The sequence below is a fragment of the Rattus rattus genome, chromosome 2, assembly GCF_011064425.1.
Source record: "Rattus rattus isolate New Zealand chromosome 2, Rrattus_CSIRO_v1, whole genome shotgun sequence".
Classification (NCBI taxonomy): Eukaryota; Metazoa; Chordata; class Mammalia; order Rodentia; family Muridae; genus Rattus; species Rattus rattus.
The window spans coordinates 109363727-109388163 of record NC_046155.1 but is presented as its reverse complement, the minus strand read 5'-3'; the positions used below and the strand labels follow the sequence as shown (position 1 = coordinate 109388163).

Below are 24437 nucleotides of genomic sequence, written 5' to 3'. Positions count from 1 at the left end.
TCCACTCTTCATTTTAACTGTGTGTAGAGCTCGCAAATCACACTGGCAATTAAGGCAGGGACAATGACTTTAGCACCTTAAATGACTGTACACCAGATTCCCTAACACTGTAAGTCGCTAGCGCTGTTTCTAAAAGCCAGTGTTTTACCTATGGGATGTTAACAGTAAAAAGTAATATGTTTTTAATTTCAAATTCCTCTTCTTTGCTTGTGTATTAGAAATCAATTCATCATTGCATATTAGCATGGTACCTTGCAGTCTTAAAATAATCACTGACTTCTAGGAAGACTTTGGCTGTTTGTTTTATATGGAATTTCATACAGACTATCATAGTATATGTGGACAAAGCTGTTTTATTTCTTCATCCTATTCTGGTATGTTTAAGTATCCTCTCTTGTCTTATTATAATCTAGGGTTTCTATTATAATGTTTAAAAGAAGATCTGAGATGAGACATCTTGGAGTCTCATCTGAGTCCTGACCTGTGTGTTTGTGTGTGTGTGTATGTGTGTGTATATATGTATGTGAGTATGTGTGTACAGAAAGATATACATGTATGTACATGCATGTGTGTGTACATGCATGTGTGCATGGGGAGGGAAGAGGTCCAATGCAGCTGTTCATCAAGGGCCACACATCTTGATTTTTTTTAACAGTCTTTCACCTTGTCAGGAGCTTAGTCATTCCACTAAACAGATGGGGCAATGAGTGCTAAGGAACTTTCTGTCTGTTCTTCCCTAGGGCTAGGATTAGAGCATGTACCTGCATGCTTGTGTTTGGTCTGTTTGTTTTATTATTTAAATGTGGTTTTGCCTGTTTCCTACAGGTACACATTGTGTTCTCATTATTCCAACCTCTCATCTTCTCCTTCCCACTCCTGCAAGGCCTCGTCTTCCCAACAAATCTCTTCAAATTACATATCTCTGTATTTATTTTGTTACTGGTTCATTTTAGCCAGGTCCATCTGTGTATCCATAGGTTTGACAGTATCTACCAGAGACTGGTGTGCTCTCAACTGAATATAGTGACTCCTTTTCTAGAACCTATCAGTAAACAACAGTTCAGCAAGGAGAGGCAGAGCCTTCTGAGTCCCACTCCCAGCTTTGACTGTTGACAGGAATGATTTTGTACAGGTCCAATTGCAGACCACCATAGTTTATGAGCTCAGGATTTCCACGGATGGGCATTCTATGAGAGGCAAGTCATAGCCTTACTTCCTATCTGTCTCTTCTATTTTTGTTGTTGTTGTTGTTGTTGTTGTTGTGACAAATGCCATAACCAAAGGACACTGGAGGAAGAAATGGGTTTATTTCTTCTTATACTTCCAGGCCACAATTAATCACTAAGAGAAGTTACAGCAGGAAGTCGAGATAGGAGTTTGAAGTAGAAACCAAGGAAGAATGCAGCTCACTGCACATGGTCATCTAACTTCTTTAATGCAACCCCAGACTTAACTGCTTATGATGGCTGCAGGTTGAACCCTGCAACATGAATCATAAAGCAAGACAATGTTACCCAGACATGGGCACAGGCCAATATGATCTAAGTAAATTCTTCAATTGAAGTTTACTCTAGCTTGGGTTAAGTTGAAAACAAAGACTATCAAAACCACTTCTGACTCTTACTGTCTTTCTCCTTCCCCTTTCTGTGGTTTTTCTTGAGTCTTAGAGGGGATGGAATGAGTGTCTTGTTGTAGGACTATCTTCTTTAGGGCCGAACATACTATGAGCACCTTGAACAACTACAAGTCTCCAAATTCGCTGCAAAGGGAGGCTTCTGATCAAGTTTTCGAGGAGTATTTATCTGTGTGTATAAACAAACATATTTAGACGACAACACAACCTTAAGCGAAGTTAGTTAAGCAACTATAAAAGGTTGCCCTCACCTCTGCCCAGAGTCTATGACTTTCTGTGCCCTGTATTGTGGACTAGGTTATAGTACTATGCATTGATTCTCTCCTCTGAAGCAAGCCACGAATCTAATAAGAAAGTGGTTGGCCACCTCCATAATAGTGGGATACTATTGCAAGAGAACTGCCTTAGCTCTCCAGCAGAGGTTCTTATAAGTTGTGCTTTTATTTCATTTGATTCTAGGACTGTTTTAATTTCATCTCCAATTTCTCAGTGACCCACTTGTTGTTCAAGTGTGTATTTGTCATTTTCCATGTATTCACGCACTATATATAGAAATAGTTCTCTTGCTCTTGTTCTCTAGGTATGTCTAGTGTGGTATAATAAGAGATTATTTGGTATTTTACATTTGTTAAGGCTTTGTTTACATCATAGAACACGAGCCATTTAACAGAGGGCTCCCTGGTCCATCGAGAAGAAAGTGTACTTAATATCTGTTTGATAGTGGGTTACGTTTGTGTGTGTTACAGCCATTTGCTTTGTGGTATAATTTGAATCTGAAGCTTCTTTGATGATTTCAGTTCAGCTGAGTTAAGTACTGAGGTCACTCACTATCACTGTATCAGAACCTATGGGTCCTTTATACCCATTGATGTCTGCTTTATAAAGCTGGATGCCCCGATATTTGGTAAACATATATTTACAATTGTTGTATCTTCTTAGTAAATTGCCCTTGAATTGTAATGGTCTTTATTCTGACTAGCTTTTGTTTGAAGTCTAGTATAGCTATTACATTGGCTATATATCTCTCTATATTTACAGTTCTACTTCTTATAGGCAACATGAACTTCTGCTTTAACTCACTGTTTTTGAAAGTACTGATACCTTTAACTTTTAAAGTGATATTCACATAGTTGGACTAATAGAAACAGCATGTTTCTAATTATCTATTTATTTTCTTCCCTTTGCCCATTTTAGTCTTTCATATTTTTCCATCTTTTTTATTTGCCGAACATATTATATTAATCTATTTTGTCTTTCTTACTAGTATAGCAACATGGTTTCTTTCAGATTGCCTGTACCTGCCATGGTTTGCTCTCCACATTAGCAATCAATTCAACTTTCAGCTCTTCAAGTTCTGGGAGTGGCTTACAAAAACAAGTCCATTCCAATCCCTCTCCTAGTCTCATGAATGGTCCTCTTACCACTTTCTCATAAACCACACGCAGTCATTTTATTGTTGCTACTATTGATAAAAATTCATTAGTTAAGAATGAAAATAGTTTATCTCTGCTGTTTCATTTTCCACTATTCTTCCTTTTCTATGTAGACTCAATTTTTGGGTTTCCTTCTCTATAAAAACAAAACTCACTTTAATGTGGGTGTTTTTTTTAAATAGACTCTTACTGGCAATTATGATTTCTGCATTTATTTTTCTGAGAACGCTTTCTTTCCTCCTCCACTTTCTAATAATGACATCATATTTTCCTAGATTAGTGATTTTCCTTTTTAGCACTTGAGTTTATCATTTTTCTCTCTCATGACCGGCATGGATTCTCAGAAATCAGGTATAATTTTCTTGTTTGTTTCCTGATTATTAATATGCTCTTATATCTCTCTTTTAACTTCTTTTCAGACTTTTCTTTTATACATTTGACAGGGCATAATTCTGTAATCATTGTACAGTATAGGTTGGAGGGCTAGTCAGAGTTCAAAACCAGCTTGGTCTACATATTGAATTCCATGCCAACCTGGGACATAAAGCAAGAACCTGTGTCCAAAGGGAAAAAAGAAAGGATTTTACCTTATGTTTTCTTTTTTTGAATTTTTGTATGTTATAGGGCCTGGATGTTCACTATTAGGTTTTTATAACTATTGTATGAGTCATGTTTCTCCTGCTGGAAGTTCTTTTCATTTCTTGGAGCTGTGTTTTGTTTTAGGAGAAATTTCCATCCATTGTGTCTTCAAATGTTGCTTCTATAGCTCTTATACTTCTTCCTCCAGAATGATTTTGTTTGTTGTATGCCTTTTGCTGTTGTTGTTGTTGTTGTTGTCATTTCTCCATTGTCCCCCAGTTTTGGGGGTAATTCTGACTTGCCCTATCCCCTGTCTAACCCCAGATTGAAAGAACCTTTGATCATTTTTTTTTCAGTTATATTCCTGGGCTCAATGCGCTCAGTCAGCCTCACTGCCAATACTGTGCAGCTGCAGATATCTGACAATGTTTTCCAGTTTCCTCAGTTGTTTATAAATCAGCTTTGCTCACAGGTTATATTTCAAGTCACTGAGTCCATGGGACTGCCGTCTTCCACCAATGGAATCAGCTGAGTATAGATGGATGTTTTCAAATTGCAAACAGTTTGCATTCTGCTGAAGACTGTTTTCTGACAAGTGCCCTTGTGTCTTCTCTTTGTATGTTCAAGGTCTCGCCCTGAGAAGAGCACTTGTATCAGGAGTGAGGACCATCTCCTGTGTGGTAGAGCCATCTTTAACATGCTTCCAGCCTTTAGCAGGATAGAGATATGTAAACACTTGAAAGAAGCGCGTGACTCACTAATTCCCCAGATTCACCTCTTAAACTTATATTCAGTCTAGACAGTCTGTTGACTCCACCAACCATTATTATCACCTTAGGCCACTTCAATTTTCTCTTCCCTTGATTTTTCTGCCAGTGAGTGGAATCACTATTGTTTCCAGCAGCTGAGCAGGAGTTTTTGTTTTCTATGTTCTCCAAATGAAACCAGCCCCCTCTGGCAGTAAAGCTGAAACCCTCACTGCTTTTTCTATGTTGATAGACACATTGTACCTCCAGAACTCTTTTTCAGAAGGTGGGGGGAGCTTCAGAGGGCGCTGTGCATAGGAGCACCCCAGGGTAGAACATGACAGATTTCTACTGCTGCTAAATAAGGCTCAGTGGTTTCTGTGGAGTCATTTGTATTTGGTCAGATCGTTGTATTTCTTTATTCAGTGTTCAGAGTATTGAAATGCCTATTTTTATGTGCTATCCAGATTTACATTTCTTTTGGGAGAGGCTTTGCCAAGGTAACTGCTCATCTATTAATTTACAACAATGAATAGTATATTAATAAAACTTATCATCCATCCAGTTATAGTTCCAAGTATTTTATTAATTAGTCTAACTTAAAGCAATTCGTAAACTCCTTGTGCCTTTATAACTTTATGAGACTATCACTTTCAGATGCAGAAAAGGCATAGATGTCGCGTGTGTGTGTGTGTGTGTGTGTGTGTGTGTGTGCACGTGCGCACGCAAATGTATATTGATGAGTGTGTGTAAAACACTAAGAATAGAAAGATAAGGTTTGATAAACAGAAGAATGATTGAAGACTTTTTGGAGGAATAAATAAATTTTATATAGGCAAACAACATTTTGAATAGAGAATCATTGAGAAAAGAACAACATGATTTCCTTTCTCACTGCCCCATTGTCTGCCCTTGATCCCCGTTATTGCTACAGAAGATTTACGTCTGTTGGCTTAGTACCTATTTACCCACACTTAAGACATTTATACAACATATTCCCTATATTGTAACTGATAGCTGTTCATGATAGAATAAGAATAGGCAGGTATACACCAGTGACCTGTGGTTAAGCACACATCTTTAGGAGCTCACACTCTCACCTTCTGAAGTAGCAAAGTCAACAAATACGTAAGAACCACAATGAGTACCTGGATGACCACTGACATTAACTGTATCCATTATACAGGCTGGACAACTTCTTTTACATAGCCACTGTCACAGCCACACCTTCAGTATGCCTGACTCCTACTCTACTCTGCAAATTAGTCTGAGAAAAACTGTAAAAAATGTAAAAAATGGGTGCGGTGGCTTTTCAATTTTTTCTTTTGCAATACTACGTTATTTATACTTTGGGCACTGCTCATTTTTATTTTATCCAGATTAACTGAATCTAACAGGGCAAGATAAAGAAAATCACACCTTCTGTAAAATTTTGTGAATACAATCCAGCAGGGTGATTTCTTGAAAGTTTCCTAAAATTGATACCCATCAATCACACCCATACCAATCTTACTTCCCATTCCTGCTACCAGACACAAACATCCTACAGCAATTTCTATTTAGAAAGATATCAAACCATAGCCAACCTAGGAAGATCAGAATAACTGTTACCATGTGCCAAGAGCTAGAGATTTGTACCATTATATCATCTAGGACTTAGGCAAACCAGTGACATAGGACGATTTGTAAAGGAGGAGCACAGTCTCAGAACAGTAACTAATTTCCAAAGTTTATATCTGGAGAATGGGAAAATCAAGTAGTGTACCAAAGTAACCTGACTTCCGGATCCCAGCTCCTAACCATTACACTGGGATATTATCATCTCAGATGGAACCACATGGAGCTTCTATCACGTGTTTAAACAGTAGCTAAGCACCAGAAATTTCTTAGGATTTAGTCAAAGATTATCTCTCTTCAAATGATAAGCCATACGGGCAGCACAATGTCATGGAAACAGATTAATAGTCAAAGTTGAAAAGATCCCAGACCCATACTGAGGCACTTGTGCTTATTAGCTGAACAGTTTTCAACAAGTTCTTTCCTCTTTGAGCTTTTCACTCACCTACAATATTGAGGTGATAGTGATTTCTGCGGATGAAAGACCATTGTGAGATGCGAATACAGTAACATATTGAAAGCCAAGACTGAACCCCCGGTGACGCGTGATTGTTGTGGGAGGACGGTAATGGGGGAGGATGGGGAGGGAAACACCCATAAAGAAGGGAAGGCAGAGGGGTTAGAGAGATGTTGGCCTGGAAATCAGGAAAGGGAATAACAATCGAAATGTAAATAAAAAATACCCAATTTAATAAAGATGAAAAAAATAAAGTTATGTGTAAACGAGTGGTGTTCTCATTAGCATCATGTAAAATAGGTTGCACAGACACAAATCAGAATCTTGCAGTTTCTGTATTTTGCCATGCTGGAGCACATGGAGTGGGGACATGAAAATAGTAATAATCTGTATTTGTCATTGTCCTAAGGTACTTCAAGAAAGGTGAAATAAATCAGCAGCATACTTTCTCCCACATTAGTATCTGAACCAAAATTATTGCTATAACTTTTTGTGTAGCAAGCATTCTTGGGCATTTGCTTCTCTGAAAGAACACAAATTCAGATAACCTAGATAGCCTAGCAGGGAGGTAAAGCCCTGTGGCTCTTTTGCAAGAATATGAACCCAGTGATGGGCTTTTAAACTGGAAAAGGGACTTTCTATGAACTAGTAAAAAATAGAAGAGTGATCGTTTAATGCATATTTGTTAACTGATGGTTTGGTCTTGGAAACCATTAGAAGGGTGATGAAAAGGGAGGTAGCTTCTTGCTCCCAAAACTTGACAAGAAATTGCTGCAGAGAAATTAAAGTGGTTTGCTGCTTTGGAAACTGACAATGGTCAGTTTATACTTTAGATATGAAGGTTTTGAAGATTATAGCAAATAGAAATCCCATAGGATAGAGTCTAGTTGATTTATGCATTTATTGTTTATAACGTGGCTACTATGAGGGAGAAATAATTATAAGTACTGCAGAAAAAGCAAGCATTTAGCATGTGGTGCTTCTTTAAGCATCAATGACTATGAGGCAAGGAACTGGACTGTGATGAAGACTCCAAGTGTAGTCAGTGGTCCCATGCTAGATGTGGCCAGGAGAAACACAGAAGAGACAATTGCTGCTTCGTTAGCAGCTACAGGGTAACTTCATCCTTTCATTCCTCATTATACATACTGTTCACTCAATTTTCTTAAAAGAGCATGCGTGTTGAGCATGAATTTCCCATGATGAAAAAGTAAGGATAATGATCAAGGTAGTTCCGATTGTGTGTTGCTTGTGGCTATGTAAATTGGGAGAAAATGCCTTAGACATTTAGCTTCTTAAACAGGAAAATTAGCATTCACACTTGATGCTCTGTGGATTACTATGATAATTAGATTAATTTAAGAAAGTACCTGGCCCATGGGGCAGACATTATAGAACACATTAGCAATTTCAGTGATAGTAGATTTGGCGATGTTAGTAGTTGTTGGCTGTGGGAGCAGATGGTATGGGGGCTGCCGCAGTGGCATCATGGCAGTGGTAGGGCCTGTGACAGACATAGAAGTAATATTATTTGTTGTGTTGGTATTACAGTAATTACAGTGGTAAATCATCATAGTTATCACCAATTTTCTTATAATTTTCTACAATAGAGTGATGTTTATTCAGGGTATTTATTAGGAGAATATTTTGTAGAAGAGACATTCTTTGACTAATGTGATAGGGAGGTGCCCATACCTTCAATACAACTCAAATCCATAAAGAGAAAGGCGCGTTTTCTCCATTGTATTAGTAAGACTGCATCTAATACATGGGGAATTCTAGGCTCAAAATCACTTTTCTAAGAAGTTTAATAGCACCCATTAAGCAGGGTGCTCCAGACATTAGTAAGGATACCCCCAAGGAGATACTTGCCGTAAGTTCAGAACAATTGCTTAACTATAAAAAATTGAACACAGGAAATGAGGTATACATCTAGAAAGGTAAATCATGGTCCTCTTAAATTTAGAACAGTTAGTAGATGTTCCAGGATGTTCTTTAGGAATAAAGAAAAAATTGAACTGACTTTGAGAAGCAAAATTACAGAAAGAAAATATCAAAGCAAATGATTTAAAAATGAAATAGGAAAATGTATTTCAAAAGATTAGATCAGTGCCTATAAGAAAATGGTGGTTTGTATGTAATATAAGGTATTAACTGACAATGTGAACTGTGAAGTGTGAGTGTTTAGTGGAAAATACGTTTGGAAGAGCTGCTCTGGTCCTTTAGGCTTAGCTCTTATATTCCAAGAGAACACAAGCCAGACTGCAAGAGATTAATAAAAATAAAGGAGATTTATGGATAGGAAAGGCAAAGTGCAGTAGGCAAAGCAAGAGGAGCAGGGGCAAGGATGAGCAAGGCATTTTATGCATGAGTGGAAATGTCCCATTGAACCATGTCACTTTGTAAAATTAATATACATTAATAATTTCTAATGAATTTACTAATGGACAAAATGAGGGAGAATGGTGACGAAACAGATGATGCCCATGCACTGCCAAATGTTATATTAATCTTACACTTGAATAAAAGGAAAAGACTCCTTTGTTTTTGGTTTACATTGAATTTGAAATGTCTCTTGGGATTTAGCAATCAAACTTGTTTTGTTTTGTATTAGCTGTTTTCGTTGGTGATGGTGGTGATTTGGTTTAGTGTGTGTGTGATTTTGTTTCTTCGTTTGTTTGATTAGTTCTTAGTTCTTTTGGACATTTTTATTGATCAAGCAATTTATACAGGAGGATGATAAGGGGAGGAAGGGATTTGATGGAACGAGAACCCTGTGTGTCATGACATCTTTACAAGTACTGATGAATTGTGTTACTTACAACACTTAGTGTTCTCAAAGAGTATATTTAAGCTCATGAAATATTTAAACCCCCAAACTAAAACAGCCCGCACCAGGCTACAGCCAAATGAGTACATTAAAATGACCTGTTCCTTTCTATTTGCACATTGTACAGAGAGAGAGGCAAAGAGGTGGGTAAAGAGAGAACTATTTCTTCATCAGAGACAAATCCAGTTATGCACACAGTAACTACATTGCCACTTCATTGGTGAAGCCTTTAATCAAGACAGTTTCCAATATATAATGACTTCTTTTTATCACACACATAAGAATCCTAAACTATTTTTCTTTACTTCACTTAATGAACACACTAACAATATTATGTCACAATCCTAGAGTACAGATACAAAAGTACTTAATTAAAAATGTTATAGTTTTTAATTAAAAACATAAAGCATAGTAATTATTATGTTTGTGATGACTTCTTTAAATCCAAAGTTCTATTGTTATGGAGATTTAAAGAATAGAGGCTGAAGAGGAAAAATTATTCAGGGATGAGATACTATAGAATAGTGTTGTTTTTTTTTTTTTTATTTGATTGAAAGTGTAATTCAGCAGCAGTCCAGAAATTCGTTTAACAAGGACTAGGATTTTTAACTTAAAGTCTGAAAGAAGTTTGCTAATAGGAGATATTCAGGTGAGAAATAAAAACATTGATCCTCCCAAAATTAGAAACTCAGCCCAGAATATTAATAACTGTGATTTGGGGGGTAGGTTGGTTGGTAGCGTGGTTGTCTCCCAATCATAAAGATCTAAGTTCCAACCCCAAAACCCACTTTTAAAAGCTAGGCATGGTGGCAAAAGAGCAGAGACAGACGGATCCCTGGGTCTGGTTGGCTACTCAGTCTAGGCTTTTTGTTGCCTCAGTCTAGGCTGGTGAGAGATTATATCAAAAGAAAAGGTTGACGATGCCTAAGTTTCCACAGGAATGGTTAAAATAAAATAGGGTTTAAAGATGGTGAAATGGAGCAGTAGTGTTCTTTGTACTTTCTTTTCTATAGAGGTAAAACAAACAAAATCTGTCTATTATCCATCTATCTATCCATCTATCTATTATCTATCAGTTTGTCTGTCTATTTTATCTTTTACAAGTAAAAGAAGCCACCTTTTATTTCTGTCAGAACCTCAGCTCTCTGGTGCAGATGTGGGCAGGTAAAATATCGAGATACTTGGTTGGAGTTCAGGAGACAGCACTGCACTGCCACTTAGGTTCCTCCGTCCGGGAGAATCTTGTAGAGTATGGGGAAGGGAAATGGCTGAGGATACTCATAGGTTGGAAAATTATCATCTAGAAAGATCATAGGTTTCCAGGTTATAGTCTTTGGAATAGTGAGCAAAAAAAAAAAAATGTTAAATACTGAATGTTAAGGTCAGTAGATGGGGAGGACCTTAATGGTAAAAGGTCAAAGCTGGTGGAAAAATCTCAGAAATATTGAATGTGCATAAGAAAACAAAAGCACTTTTACCTAATCAGGGTTACTACCATGATAGCTCCAGAATCAATGCAAGTTTCCCAAATGTTAGGCCAGTATTCCACCCAGGAGGAAACTGGATAAGACCTGCTCATGTACCCATTCTCCTCTGTTCACTGCCATGAATCCTTTCTTGATTCCTCTGGTTAGACTCACCTGTTACTTCATCTCAATCCATGTTTTGTAAGAAAGGACAACAGTTATTGATGGCTACCCACATAAGAATGAAGAAGGTGTAAGAGTGACTCAGGCAAATTAACTCTAAACTACTTTGAAGATTACTGTGAACAAGTTTTTACTGACTGATGTTACAAATGGAGAATCTATTGGGAACAGTTTTCAGAATGTAGGCACTGACAGCCGAGTGATGAAATAGCCAGACCAGACACTAGAATATTCAGTACTAAAAGGGAAATGCAAGAATAAGTAGACAGAGTTTGGGGAAGATTTGGATGAGTTAATGTTCCAGGTAAAGAAGTTGGTGCAGTCTTGCAGTCTTTATCTGTCTTGAGTGTGTGTGTGTGTGTGTGTGTGTGTGTGTGTGTGTGTGTGTGTGTGTGTGTGTGTGTAATCTTAACTCAAATCCCCATGTTTGCATAGCAAGCACTTTACCTACTGAACCATCCTCCAACTAATTAAGCATGACTTAGACAAAGAAACTGAGTCAAAATCAAGCACCAAGGAATTTATTGCATTCTCTCCAGTGAAGGAACTGAATCTGTCTATGTTACAAATACTAGATCCTCAAGAATGTTGTACATGGTAAATAGTGGGCTAGAGGCCATTAATCGATTCTGTATTTTGTATATTGTATGTCACACTTTAACAATGTCTATTGGTTATTTTATTTATTTACATTTCCAATGTTATCCCCCTTCCCGGTTTTCCCTCTGTAAACTCTCTGTCCCACCCACCCCCTGCTTCTAATCCCCTCCACACTCCTGCCTCACCATTATGAGAACTTAAAATGGGTGTGTGTTAGTTCTCATTAAAGGATATGTTTCATGGGAATATGTGTATATCTTAAAGTCTAGTTTCTCAGTATCTGTCATTATACATGGTTCTTTACTAATAGCTAATAATTGTTCTTTGGGCAGAATTATGTTTGGTCTTAAGAGGCCCGTGATTTGACATCTCTGTTTTAGCACTTGTTAAAGTATGTGACACTGGGAGATGGAAGAATCTGTCCTTGAAGTTCAGTATGTTCTTAGCTTTAGGGAAATTTAAAAGGTGGAATTTTTTTTTAAAAAATCAAGGAAATCATTAAGATTCCAATTTAAAAAGATTAAAGCATGAAACACTTCACCTGTGCTATTCATGAAAAAAGTAACTTTTCAGGAGATAAAAATAAATCTTGAAATCAAATTATGTTATCATCCAGGCAGGTGGTTACTATAGCAGTGAAGGGGGGAAAGGCAGTAAAATTGACTAAAGATTTCCAGAGGAGACAAATTTATATAAAGCATTACAAGTTTATAAAATGATAACTTTAAGTACCAAGTTGGAATGTCAGTGAGCTGTGCGTCTTGCTCTCTCCTTATTTAAGTGACATATGAGGCCAGGAAGGCTTCCTGCCCAGAAAAGTGGTGGACAATGTGTGGCATCAAATTGGATTTTTTGGCTACCAGAGAAACCAGAGTCATCAATTAAATGGAGAAAAATAATTATCTAAAGAAGAATAAAGTTTTATCTTTGAAAATTCCATCCATGCATACATTAAAATATGATCGTATCTATTTACCATTTTACCTCCAAACTCTTCACATAGCCCTGTAATACATTTTTCTCCTAACTTATAACTTATATTCTCTCCTCTTTCTTTGTCCCTGTCTGTGTCTGTCTGTCTGTCTTTCCCCTTTGTCCTCTCTCTCTCTCTCTCTCTCTCTCTCTCTCTCTCTCTCTCTCTCTCTCTCTCTCTCTCTTCTCTCTTTCTCCTCTCTTCCTTTCTCTCTCCCTCTCTCTCTGCCCAATTAGTGCTGCCCTAGTGTATGTAGAGGTGGAGCCTCCCGAAGCACTGGAGAATGGGAAGCTATCAATGGTCACACCCACAAAGAAATATTTTCTATTCCCACCAACTATCAACTGGGAGTAGGTCCTTAGTAAAGGGAGGTGTTGTGAGTTTATGGGTGAAATAGCCCTGCTACATCATGATACAGCATCTCATAGAGTGCCTCCTCATTTTTAAGTTCTTGTACTCTTTCTGTTTTCTCTTCCCCAATGTTTCCTAAGCGTTCAGTAAAGGCTTGCTGATGAGCATGTCCCCTTTAGGGCCGTGTTCTCATAGTTTGCTATTCTTAGCAAACTTAGAAGGCACACTCTGAATTCATGGCTGACAAGTAAAAATACATACATACATACATACATACGTATGTATACGTACATACATACATACTTAGAAGACAAATTGACAACATGAGCATTAAGCAAAACAATAGCAGCTTCTAACTTTGAACTGTGACCTCTCAGCCATGGAGCTTTGATTCGATTACCTGTACCAGGCATGAAATTCCCTCTTGTGGAAAAGGCCTTAAATCCAATCAGAAAGCTGTTTCTTACCCCATAGTCATGTGAACCAATAGGCATATACTGCCTGGCTAGTAGGTAGTGCAATATAATGTGTCCACCAGGTCTTTTTTTTTCCAACCAGCAGCCTACAGAGCACATCTTAGGGCTACAAAAGGAGGAAGTCTCCCAATTGCCCTGAGAGTGATTTCTTTATGTCTTACAGCCAAAGCGTGGTGTGTATTCACCTGTAGTATTGTGTTATGGAGCTATGGTAAATGATAAATAAGGACAATGGAAGTAGCCTGTTGTGCTAAAATCATATTTTTCAAAACTAGGAAATTCTCTATATCTTATTGGTTTTCCAAAATGTCAGTCCCTTGGTTTTCTACCTTTCAAGATATAAAGAGACTATAAAGTGATGAACAGGGCCAGAGCTGGAGTAACAAAGACTCCAACCATGTAACTTTCTGTCCTCTCTGCTAGCAGACACACTATATTACTAACATGCTTAAAGATCACAGGAAATTTGACAGGTCAAGAGGAAATATATTTGTTAGAATTCTTTGCAGAACGAGAATATCATGAGTAGAAAGTTTTACATCAGAAGGGCTAGGGAGATGTGCTTGCAAATAAAATGCTATGATAGGAATATGAGGACATGAGTTCAAATCCCTCAAACACACATAGAATCAGCACAGGTCTATAATAACTGTGTTTCTATGTGGAAAAAGAAGGCCCAGTCTGGAATATCTCCTAGAAGCTTATGGGCCTGGCTTCCTGCTCCACTCAACAAGATTCTCTTTCAAACAACATAGAGGACCAATACCTGAGTTTGTCCACTGACTTCCACACATCATGCTGTGACTTACATGCCCTTAAACATTCAGGCACATGCATCATAAACACACATGCACATGCACATGCACACACAAACACACACACACACACACGTAAATAAAAATTAAAAAGTTGCATGCTGAGGCACTGATGTGAAGTAGATTGAGACCTTGGGGAGAATATCATACAACAGCGGATGTCTGTTGTATGTCCATTGCCAGGAGTGACTGAAAGCCATACTCGACATGGTTTTGATTTCTGTAAGAGGATGCTCCAGATGAACAGTGAGGTGATTCTCTGCAGCAACTCCTTGTTTCATCACCACTCAGTAAATTACCACACTCTAAATATATGTGGAACATTACTGAGTATGTGTGGAATATTCTCCCAGTCCAATTAATTGAAAGGGCTCTAAACATCCATAAAAATCAGACAAGATTTAGGAACTTCTCATTAAAATACAGCTATTCTTAGGTCTTATGTTTTATTCTTTTTATCAAAAATCTCTGCCAAGAGAATTTGTATCTTACTTTTTTCCTTAGCATTCATCAAGAGAACATAGCCATCACTCTTCTTCTAATGAGAGAATAAACATTAGAGCCTCTAAAGGAACTTGGTCCTGAATTCCCACAGTAGCTTAGTGATTCTATATATTAAAGTGTTTATGAGTTAGGGTGGAAATGTTGGTTCACCTATGCTCAAAAGCACTCACTGCTCTTCAATTTTGATGGATTCTGGTGCAGTCATGAAAATTTCTTTTTAGACCAAGATTACAACGTGGATGAAACTGTTTATCCTTAAGAGAAGAGCCTGGATATTGTCAAATTAGACAAATAACATTTCAGCATTTAATTAAAAACTAAAGATCCTTAAAGTACAAAGAAGCCAGCTGACTTGGCTTATATCACCTGTTCATGAAGCTGACTAGTGGACTTCAGAATAAAAATTCTGATGTGAATTTGTAATGAATCTTGGATCTAATATTCAGCATGCATAATCTTACAACTGTGAAGCAAAAAAAAATAAGTGCTACTATATATTCTCTGATATGCAAACCTTTAAAATATACTTCTTAAAACTACTCCTTGAAAGAATGCCTTTCGCTGTGAATCTTTGGCCATTTGCTATCAGAGGCTTATTTTCCTCTCTCTGAAGCTTTTTCCCCCTCCCCGGTATGCAGCACTTTAATAGCACGAAGAGTTTCCCTCCAGGAAACCAGTGAAGCAAAGAGAAACTTCATGGAGCCATACTGGGCAAATGAAAACATATCACATTAATTCAGCCTCCTCCTGGTGCCTCCTTCTATCAACTATGAAAGATGAAAAATTAAACAAAACGTCAGACAGAAGAATATGTATACATGGCGTCTTGAGAGATTTTTTTTTTCTTTTACATGTGCTCAACCAAACCCTTCCTAAGCAGCTGAAGCTTTCTGACATCACAAAGCCCTTTTCTGTGAGTCACTGAATTGCTGAAGCCCAGAAAATCTAATTTACTTTAGGTCTGTTTGATAATGTAATAACACAGTAAAATGTGATTCACCAATTAGCTCATGTAATTGAATAATCAAAAACATGCTCCGAGTAAGTCACTGAGGCATAGTCCATCACCCTCATGGTTCTATATTTTTCTGATTACAAATGCAGGTACATCTTCCATCAATGATGCTTCTCATGAATGAGAATTAACAAATATCTGTGGTTGTAGATTAGTAGAGTACTTAGCTTCATTATTCATTGGTTTCTCTTTGCTGTTCCATCAGCTCTCTGTTGATCAAGTTCTACATCGGCTAAAGGGACTGGCTATCCAGCCCTTGCCTCTATAGAGCTCTTAGGCTCATGTACTATTTTTAAACAGCATAGGGATGGAACCAAACCGATGTTAACACCTTAAAGAAATCACAATTTTGTGGTTGGAAAACTGTCTCTCTGGCTGATTCCTAAATTCTAATGGTACTGCTGAGATATATTTTGGCAGGAAAAAAAAGCAATAGACAATTAAAGAGGTTTTTCTCTGAAACTTTAATTGGGTAAGAGGAAATCTATAATAGATAAAGATAGGAATTAGATGTTCGGCAAATTGTTTTACAGCATTTCCTCATAACTCGCTATGCATATCTGTTGAAATGTAGGTGCCTGGCTATAATCAAAATGCATTTCCCTTTGTAAATTCAAGGCAACTAAAGGGTTGTTTAGGTTGTTCAAACAATTTCTAAGGAGGAATTTCAAAATGCGTCCTACTTTATTTATTTATTCCTTCTAAGTATTTGAGCATGCTTTCATGGTCCATGGCTTCCCAACAAGCAAAGTAAAGAGTAATTGGAATACGTTACTTGAAATTGAGTCAGTAAAAACATGGAATTTCTTAGCTGACTTGGTTATTATTTAAATGTAGTTTTGCTCCTCGAGAGAAAGAAGAAAGAGGAGGAGAAGGGAGAAAAAGGAGAGGGCAGAAGAGGAATAGAGTAGAGGAGGAGGAGCTGGGGAGAGGAGGAGAAAGGTCACATGAAGCTTTGCACTGCCTTTTTAAAGGTCATTCTTCAGCTTTTTAAAAAAATATTAGTCATTCCATTCATTTACATCTCAAATAATATCCCACTTCCAGGTTACCCCCTCCACCAAGCCCCCACCCCATGATATCCCTCTTACTGGTTACCCCTCATACTTTAACTTTTATCCATGAGGTTTAAGCTGATATTAGCAAGCAGTCTCCTTTGTGATTATATCATTAGCCTTAGATGGTTTGTTGTTCCATAAACTCACAATGCACGTTTTCTATTGCTCCCTCACATAAAAAAGCAACAAATAATAACATTCTTAAGAAATGGAATCATCATTAATTATTTTTGTAACACTTCATTTTATTTGTGACAAATGTAATCAAAAGCAAATCATGAAGGATCTCTTCTGGAAGGACAGGTGCCTGTCACCACCCCTAGAGTTCCCTGTCACTTTTACGTGTAGAATATTATACTAAAAATGCATTACTAATTCTCACCCTTTTTATCTCCCTATTCATAGGTCAATGGAACAGAAATTGAATATGAGTTTGAAGAAATTACATTGGAGAGGGTAAGAAAAATTTTAAATCCTTACCTTTGCATTCTACCTTGTAGATCCGAATTTGTTGTCTTGTGAAAATGCCAAATTGTATGTCTTAACCCAAAGCGCCATGCCAGATTGACAGGAAGATTCTTAGTGAAATGCTTGCAGTCAAGAGCACTGGGAGTAAAGAGTGAATAAGCACAGCGTTCAATTTGTACATCAAGTGGCCAGGATTTGGGGAAAGGAATGGGCAAGGCACAAATGTCCCAGGAGCTACACTGAATGTTTTGTTATTAATGATTTGGCTATATGTTTTCATGGATGTTGTAATCTGATGATTACACATCCTCTATTTCACTAACAAAAGGGATAATACACTTAAAACCCATCCACAAAGTCAGATGCACACATTCCTGTAGAGCTCTGAAAAATATGTGTGAAAGACCTTGCCAGTGACTTCTGACAAATAAACTCTGCCTCACAGCCCTAAAGTATTTACATATTTTACAAAACACAAAAGGAATGTCAAAGGCCAACTAGGAAAAGCCAACATCAGAAAGCAATAACGGGACACTTATATCTTTCTAAAGCATAAAACTGCTTACTTACCCTCATTAGGAAATGCAGACAGGAGCAAGAATAGTTAGGGACCTAATTGGCAAATATTTCAAAGGAGTCTTAATATCCAGTGACAACGACCAGTCCTGAAAATGAGTAAATTTGGAAATAAGGATCAAAAACTTTGGTAAAAAAGCATAGCATTACCACATTTACCTCCATAAGAATAGACAAATGAATATCCTAGTAAGAGCACCAGTGGAAGGGGGAAGCCCTGGGTCCTGCTAAGACTGAACCCCAGTGAACTAGACTGTTGGGGGAGGGCGGCAATGGGGGAGGGGGGGAGGGGAACACCCATAAGGAAGGGGGGAAGGGGGTGTTTGCCCGGAAACCGGGAAAGGGAATAACACTCGAAATGTATATAAGAAATATTCAAGTTAATAAAAAAAAAATAGACAAATTTCAAAGCTGCTCATATTTATACTGTTTAAAACAATGAAGATTTAAAATTACTTGTACTGCTTCACTATATGACCACATACTATTAATCATATTAAATTTAAATACTGTTTCTAACAGTGAAGGCTTAAAAATATGTTTACTATGTCATTATATATCCATATACTATTAATCACATTAAATTTAAATACAATTAAATGTTAAATTATACTTCAATATCGTTTTAGAATGCTTTGTAATTGCAAGAGTACAAAGCATATCTTATATTAAACAACTTAAAAATTATTGTTAATGAAGTTTTGTGATATAATAACATATTAAATAAATCAAACTCAATAAAACTCTTTAACTTTACATTTCCAAAAGTTTCAATAAAAGTAAAAATGTTTTGAAGTGTCCTTTTCTTTGAAACATAAAAGAATATGCCATCTTTGCCCCAACATAGGGCGATGCTAGGGCAGTGAGGTAGGAGTCAGTGGGTGAATGGGCAGCACCCTCATATAGGAAGGGGAGGGGGATTGCAGAGGGGAAACCAGGATGGGGGAAACACTTGAAATGCAAACAGATAAGATAACTAATAAAAAATAAAAAAGAGAAAAGAGAGAAAAAGTTAAACATTAGGAGATAATGGTGAACTACCACAGTCTGGCTGAAGCTTCTCACCAGCTGAGAATCAAGGACTCCAGCACAATCTATAATATTGTTTGTGAGGGTTACTGACAGACATTAGCAAGCAATTTGCTTTGTAAATAGAGAATCACTCTTAGATTATTTGTTATTTGTCAACTAAAAATGCATATTTTGTATGGTGCTCTCATACAAAAAGCAAATTATAGCACTCTAAGGGATGGAATCATTGTTGATTATTTTTGTAGCGTCACATTTCATTCCAGCAAAACCATAATCCTAAACTCAAACATGAAAGAAATGTTTAGGAATGGCAGGTATGTGGCGGCAATATGGTTTGTGAGATATAATACAAAATTAAAATGGTGAGCCTTCTAAACCCCGAACATATGCAACTAAACTGGTCTCGCTGTATACTTAATTCTCTCCCCAAGTTCTCCTTTTTGTTTCACTTTTTTTATTGGATATTTGATGTATCTACATTTCAAATGTTATTCCCCCTCCCCCACCTCCTCCCCTGCTTCTATGAAGATGTTCCCACTCCCACCCATTCACTTCCACCTCAACATCCTGGAATTCCCCTACACTGGGGAAAGGAACCTTCACAGGACCAAGGACTTCTATAGATGCCAGACAATGCCATCCTCTGCTACATAAGCCTCTGGGGTCATGGGTCCCTCCACCTGTGTTCTTTGGTTAGAGGTCTAGTCCTCGGGAGTTCTGAGGTGTCTGGTTGGTTGACATTGTTGTTCTTCCTATGGGACTGCAAACCACTTCAGCTCCTTTAGTCCTTTCTCTAACTTCTCCATCGGGGTCCCTGTGCTCAGTCCTTTGGTTAGCTGCAAGCATCCTCATCTGTATCAGTAAGGCTCTGTCAGCAAGTACTTCTTGGCATCAGCAATAGTGACTGGTTTTGGTGGCTGTATATGGGATGGATCCCCAGGTGGGGCAGTCTCTGGATGGCCTTTCCTTCAGTTTCTGCTCCACTCTTTGTCCCTGTATTTCCTCCTGTGAGTATTTTGTTCCCCTTCTAAGAATAACTGAAGCACCCACATTTTGGTCTTCCTTCTTCTTGAGCTTCATATGGTCTGTGAATCGTTTCTTGGATTATCAGAGCATTTGGGCTATATCCACTTATCAGTGAGTGAATACCATGTGTATTCTTTTGTGACTGGGTTACCTCACTCAGGATATTTTTTAGTTCTATCCATTTGCCAAAGAATTTCATGAAGTCACTTTTAATAGTTGGGTGCACACATCTGCATCTGACTCTTTCAGCTGCCTATTTGGTCTTTTGGAGGGCAATCTTTATAGGTCCCTTTTTATGAGCACCCCATAGCCTCAGTAATGGCGTTAGGTCTTAGGGCCTCCCCTTGAGCTGGATCATGCTTTGGGCCTGTTGCTGGGCCTTCTTTTCCTCAGGCTCTTCTCCATTTCCATCCCTGCATTTCTTTCAGACAGGAAGAATTATGGGTCAGAATTTTGATTATGGGATAGCAACTCCATTCCTCACTTGATGCCCTGTCTCTCTGCTGGAGGAGAGCTCAAGTTTCCTCTCTCCACTGTAGGGCATTTCATCTAGGATCCCCCTTTGAGTCATGAGAGTCTCTTACTTGCCAAGATTCTGGTACATTCTGGAGTGTCCTCCCAACCTCTTTCTTCCTGGCGTTGCCTGTTTCCATTCTTTCTGCTGGCCCTTAGGGCCTCAGTTCTTTTCCCACACGCAACACTAGATCATGTTCCCCTCTCCCCAAATCCTCATCCCCTTTCCCTCCTCTATCCCCCCTTCTTCCTCTCTTAAGATTGCTTTCTTCTCCCTCCCAAGTGGGACTGACGTGTCCTCATTTGGGCCCTTCAGCTTGTTGACCTTTTTGAATTCTGTAGACTATATCTTGGGTATTCTGCACTTTTTCGGGGGTGGAGGCTAATATCCACTTATTATTTGAGCACATACTGTGCATGTCCTTTTGTGTCTGAGTTACCTTACTCATGATGATATTTTCTATGCCCATCCATTTGTCTGCAAAACTCAAGATAGCCTCATTCATAGTAGCTGAGTAGTATACCATTGTGTAAATGAACCACATTTTCTGTATCCATTCTTCTATTGTGGTACATCTGGATTGTTTCTTTGGGGTATATTCCCAAGTGGTATTTCTGAGTCTTTAAGTAGGTCTATTTCCAATTTTCTGAGGAATCTCCAAATTGATTTCCAGAGTGGTTGTACCAGTTTGCAATCCCACCAGCAATGGAGTAGTGTTCCTTATTCTCCATATCTTTGCCAAGATGTGTTGTCACCCGAGTTTTTGATCTTAGCCATTCTAACTGGTATAAAGTGGAATCACAGGGTCATTTTTATTTGCATTTCTCTGATCACTAAGGTCTTTGAACATTTCTTTGGGTGCTTCTCAGTCATTTGAGATTCCTCTGTTGTAAATTCTCAGTTTAGTTCTATGCCCCATTTTTTGATTGGGTTGTTTGGTTTTGGGGTGGTTAGCTTCTTGAGTTCTTTATACGTATGCTATGGACTTTAGTCCTCTATCAGATGTAGAGTTAGTGAATATTTTTTTCCTGTAAGTCACAGATTTGCCTTATTGACTATGCTCTTTGCCTTACAGAAGCTTTCCAGTTTTATGAGGTCCCATTTATCAATTCCTGATCTTAGAGCATGAGCCATTGGAGTTCTACTTAGGAAATTTCCCCCTGTGGAAATGAGTTCAAGGCTCTTTCCCACTTTATCATGTATTAGGTTCAGTGTATTTGGTTTTATATTGAGGTCTTTGATACACTTGGACTTGAGCTTTGTGTATGGTGACAAATATGGGTCTAAGGGCCTTTTAAAATTTATATTTCCTCTTTAATTTCTTGCTATTCATGAGTCAACGGATTTTTCATTTAAGTTTAATTTTTATTGAGTGTGAGTAGTCTTAAAGAAATTTACATAGGATGTTAATTGTTTGCCAGATGGAGTCTTTAAAACGTCCATTATGGACTTTGATAAAATTTTAATAGCATGCTAAATAGAGAAAGTGAAATTAGAGGAAATTAGCTCAGATGAGAGAGAGAAAAAGAAAAACTACATACATTTGTAAATCCTACCCTCCTCTCCAGAGCTGGCAATGTGATTAGTAAGGTACATGCAAAATATAAGTTTGCAGTCCATCTAATTCTAGGGCCTGTGCAACTGAGCAAGTCTTACTGTGTTCTTCATTCTTCTTCCTTCCCCTACTCACTATACATACATCTTTAAGAGATCACTGTTTTATTAGCTTAGTGTATAGGTCAGCAGATAACTAGAGGCCAATATCAAGTGGGGGGGAGAGAGAGAGAGAGAGAGAGAGAGAGAGAGAAAACCATTCATGCTCAAGGCATATAAAAAGCAGGTTCAAGACTGAATTCTCTTAGGTACTTATTTCCTACTCCTAAGCTCCTAAGCATGCACACCTGTTCCCTGTCTCCATGTCCTGGGACTTCCAACCATACATCAAACTTGTCACTTCCATTAAGGGGACACCCGCCATGCTTCATCTTCTCCAGAGTTCTCCCACACTTCCAACAATCTTCATTAATTTCATGGTTTCCCCCTAGTTTTCATCCTTTATGTGTGCCATTCCCTTACATACTAAGTGTAGCCTAGTCCAGCATTTTCAATTTCCATCTCATACATTCTTTGCATACATTTTTGCACTTATCTGATTTGTTCTATGCACTGAAATCTCAGCTCTAATAACTGGTCATTAAACCTCCCTTTATTCATTCCACACCAGCACCTGAGCTGTGGGTCATGGCCAAGAAAATACCCAGTTTATGTTAAGTTCTTAACCATTGACCCAGGACTCTCAAAACTCTCCTGAAAATGCTTAAATATTTCTCTACAAGAATCACTTTCTCCTTCTCTGAGAAAACTTTCACATTCCATGACATCTTCAAATCTCTAAAGCCCTCTCTTCCTCATGGTTACTGTCAACTGATAACTGCCCTCTATGTATCCATGAATAAAAGATAAGAAATGATTTCATGATATCATTTTTTCTCAGGCCATGTGACAATGAACTTTTGCCAGAAAGTGAAAGAATTTTTTCTGTTTCTTTTCTAGGACAGTCCTTAGTTGGTGAGCTGGATTTCCTAACCTCTTATTAATTTAAAGAATTTGCTTCTATACTGATCATATGTTCTTCTGCATTTTCCATTCCTCTATGTTTTCCCTTTGATATGGACGTTGCATAATATCTCTTATTAATGGAACAACATCACTGGACCAAATATACCCTTGCCATATTATCCATACATTGCCACATTACACTATTTTTCTTGTAGGACAAATGTATACTTTTATTTACTATACTTTATTAGCCCATTTTCTTTTTTCTTGTATTTGTTGGTTTTTTTTCTTTTGAGGTAAAGTCTCACTTTTCTGACCTAGCACTTGCATTGCAGAGAGGATGAGCTCAATCCTGCAAAAATCTTCCTGCCTCCCAAGGGCCGAAAGTACAGGTATGTGGTATGATAAAATGCATACCTCTTACTTCATTCTAACCTGCCTATGGAGTGCCCTCCACACACAATTTAAAACCATCTCTGTCACAGTTACGAAGGTTTCTGTCTTGCCCAATCACAGCATCAGTTCCCCGTCCTAACTAATTTGTCAAGAACATTTGGCGTATCTGTTTAGCTGTCACTGGGTCATCAAAGATATCTTTTTTTTAGACCTTTAAAACATAATATTTTTCTGTGCTCTTCTTACTTATGCTAGCTGCCCAATTGTGTTTTCCTTGTTATTGTTCCTGTGAATGTTGTGTTATTTCAGAAATCAATTGAAAATACCTCTTCACCAGCTCTCCTTTCTTCTAGAGTGCCAAATCTCATCCAGATCCACACCTTAACCTCCCCAGTTGACTACCCTCCTGAGTCTCAAGCTGTGACCTTGTTCCTCAGCTCTTGTGTACGGCTAACTGTCAATCTCACGTATTTGCTTAAATACCAAGGGGTCCCTTCCCGTGGGCTCCCTCCCCTCTGCCCAAAGCTGCTTCTCTTCTGACAGTCCCTGTCTGAGCTCTGTCCCTTATTATCCAGTCAGAATTACCTCCGAAGTATCATTTATTTATTTTCTTCAAGATCTATGAGCAGGATTGCATATATGTCAACCTGTTTTATTACTTACTAAAGCAATCTCGCCCATGCCTGGACCACTCTAGTAGCCTGCTCCACTGCTCTCCAGGAAATTAGGGTAGTAGTTTTCAGAATATAATCCAGACTGCACCACTTTTATTATTAAAAGCAAAGCAGAACAAAAACTGAAACTCCCAAAGGATGAGAATTGCACATAACATCATTAGCCATAAAGCTTTACCAAGCATTACCAGACATTTTCTCTGATCCTCTCTCTTCACACATCTTGTTGCATCGGCACTGACACTCTTGGGATTCCTCAAAAATATCTATGCTTTTCTCACCTCAAAGGCCTCACTAACAGCTATTCCTTCCACTTGGAGAAATCTTCCTTTACATGCTTGCATTCCCATATATATATGAAATGTTCTCACTGTAATCTCATCTAGAAAAATCATTCCTGTCTACATCATTTACATTAGTACCAAATTTTATCATTCTTTATTCCACGTCACAGAT

At 38.0% G+C, this 24437-nt stretch overlaps 1 protein-coding gene across 1 annotated transcript in view; it reads left to right on the top strand.

Moving 5' to 3' along the window:
- The window catches only part of Dlg2 (discs large MAGUK scaffold protein 2), a 1821467-nt gene that overhangs the window by 1177111 nt on the left and 619919 nt on the right, over positions 1-24437 (top strand). Inside the window, 1 exon segment of the mRNA XM_032895287.1 lies at positions 17142-17192. Coding sequence (XP_032751178.1) covers positions 17142-17192 — 51 coding nt within the window.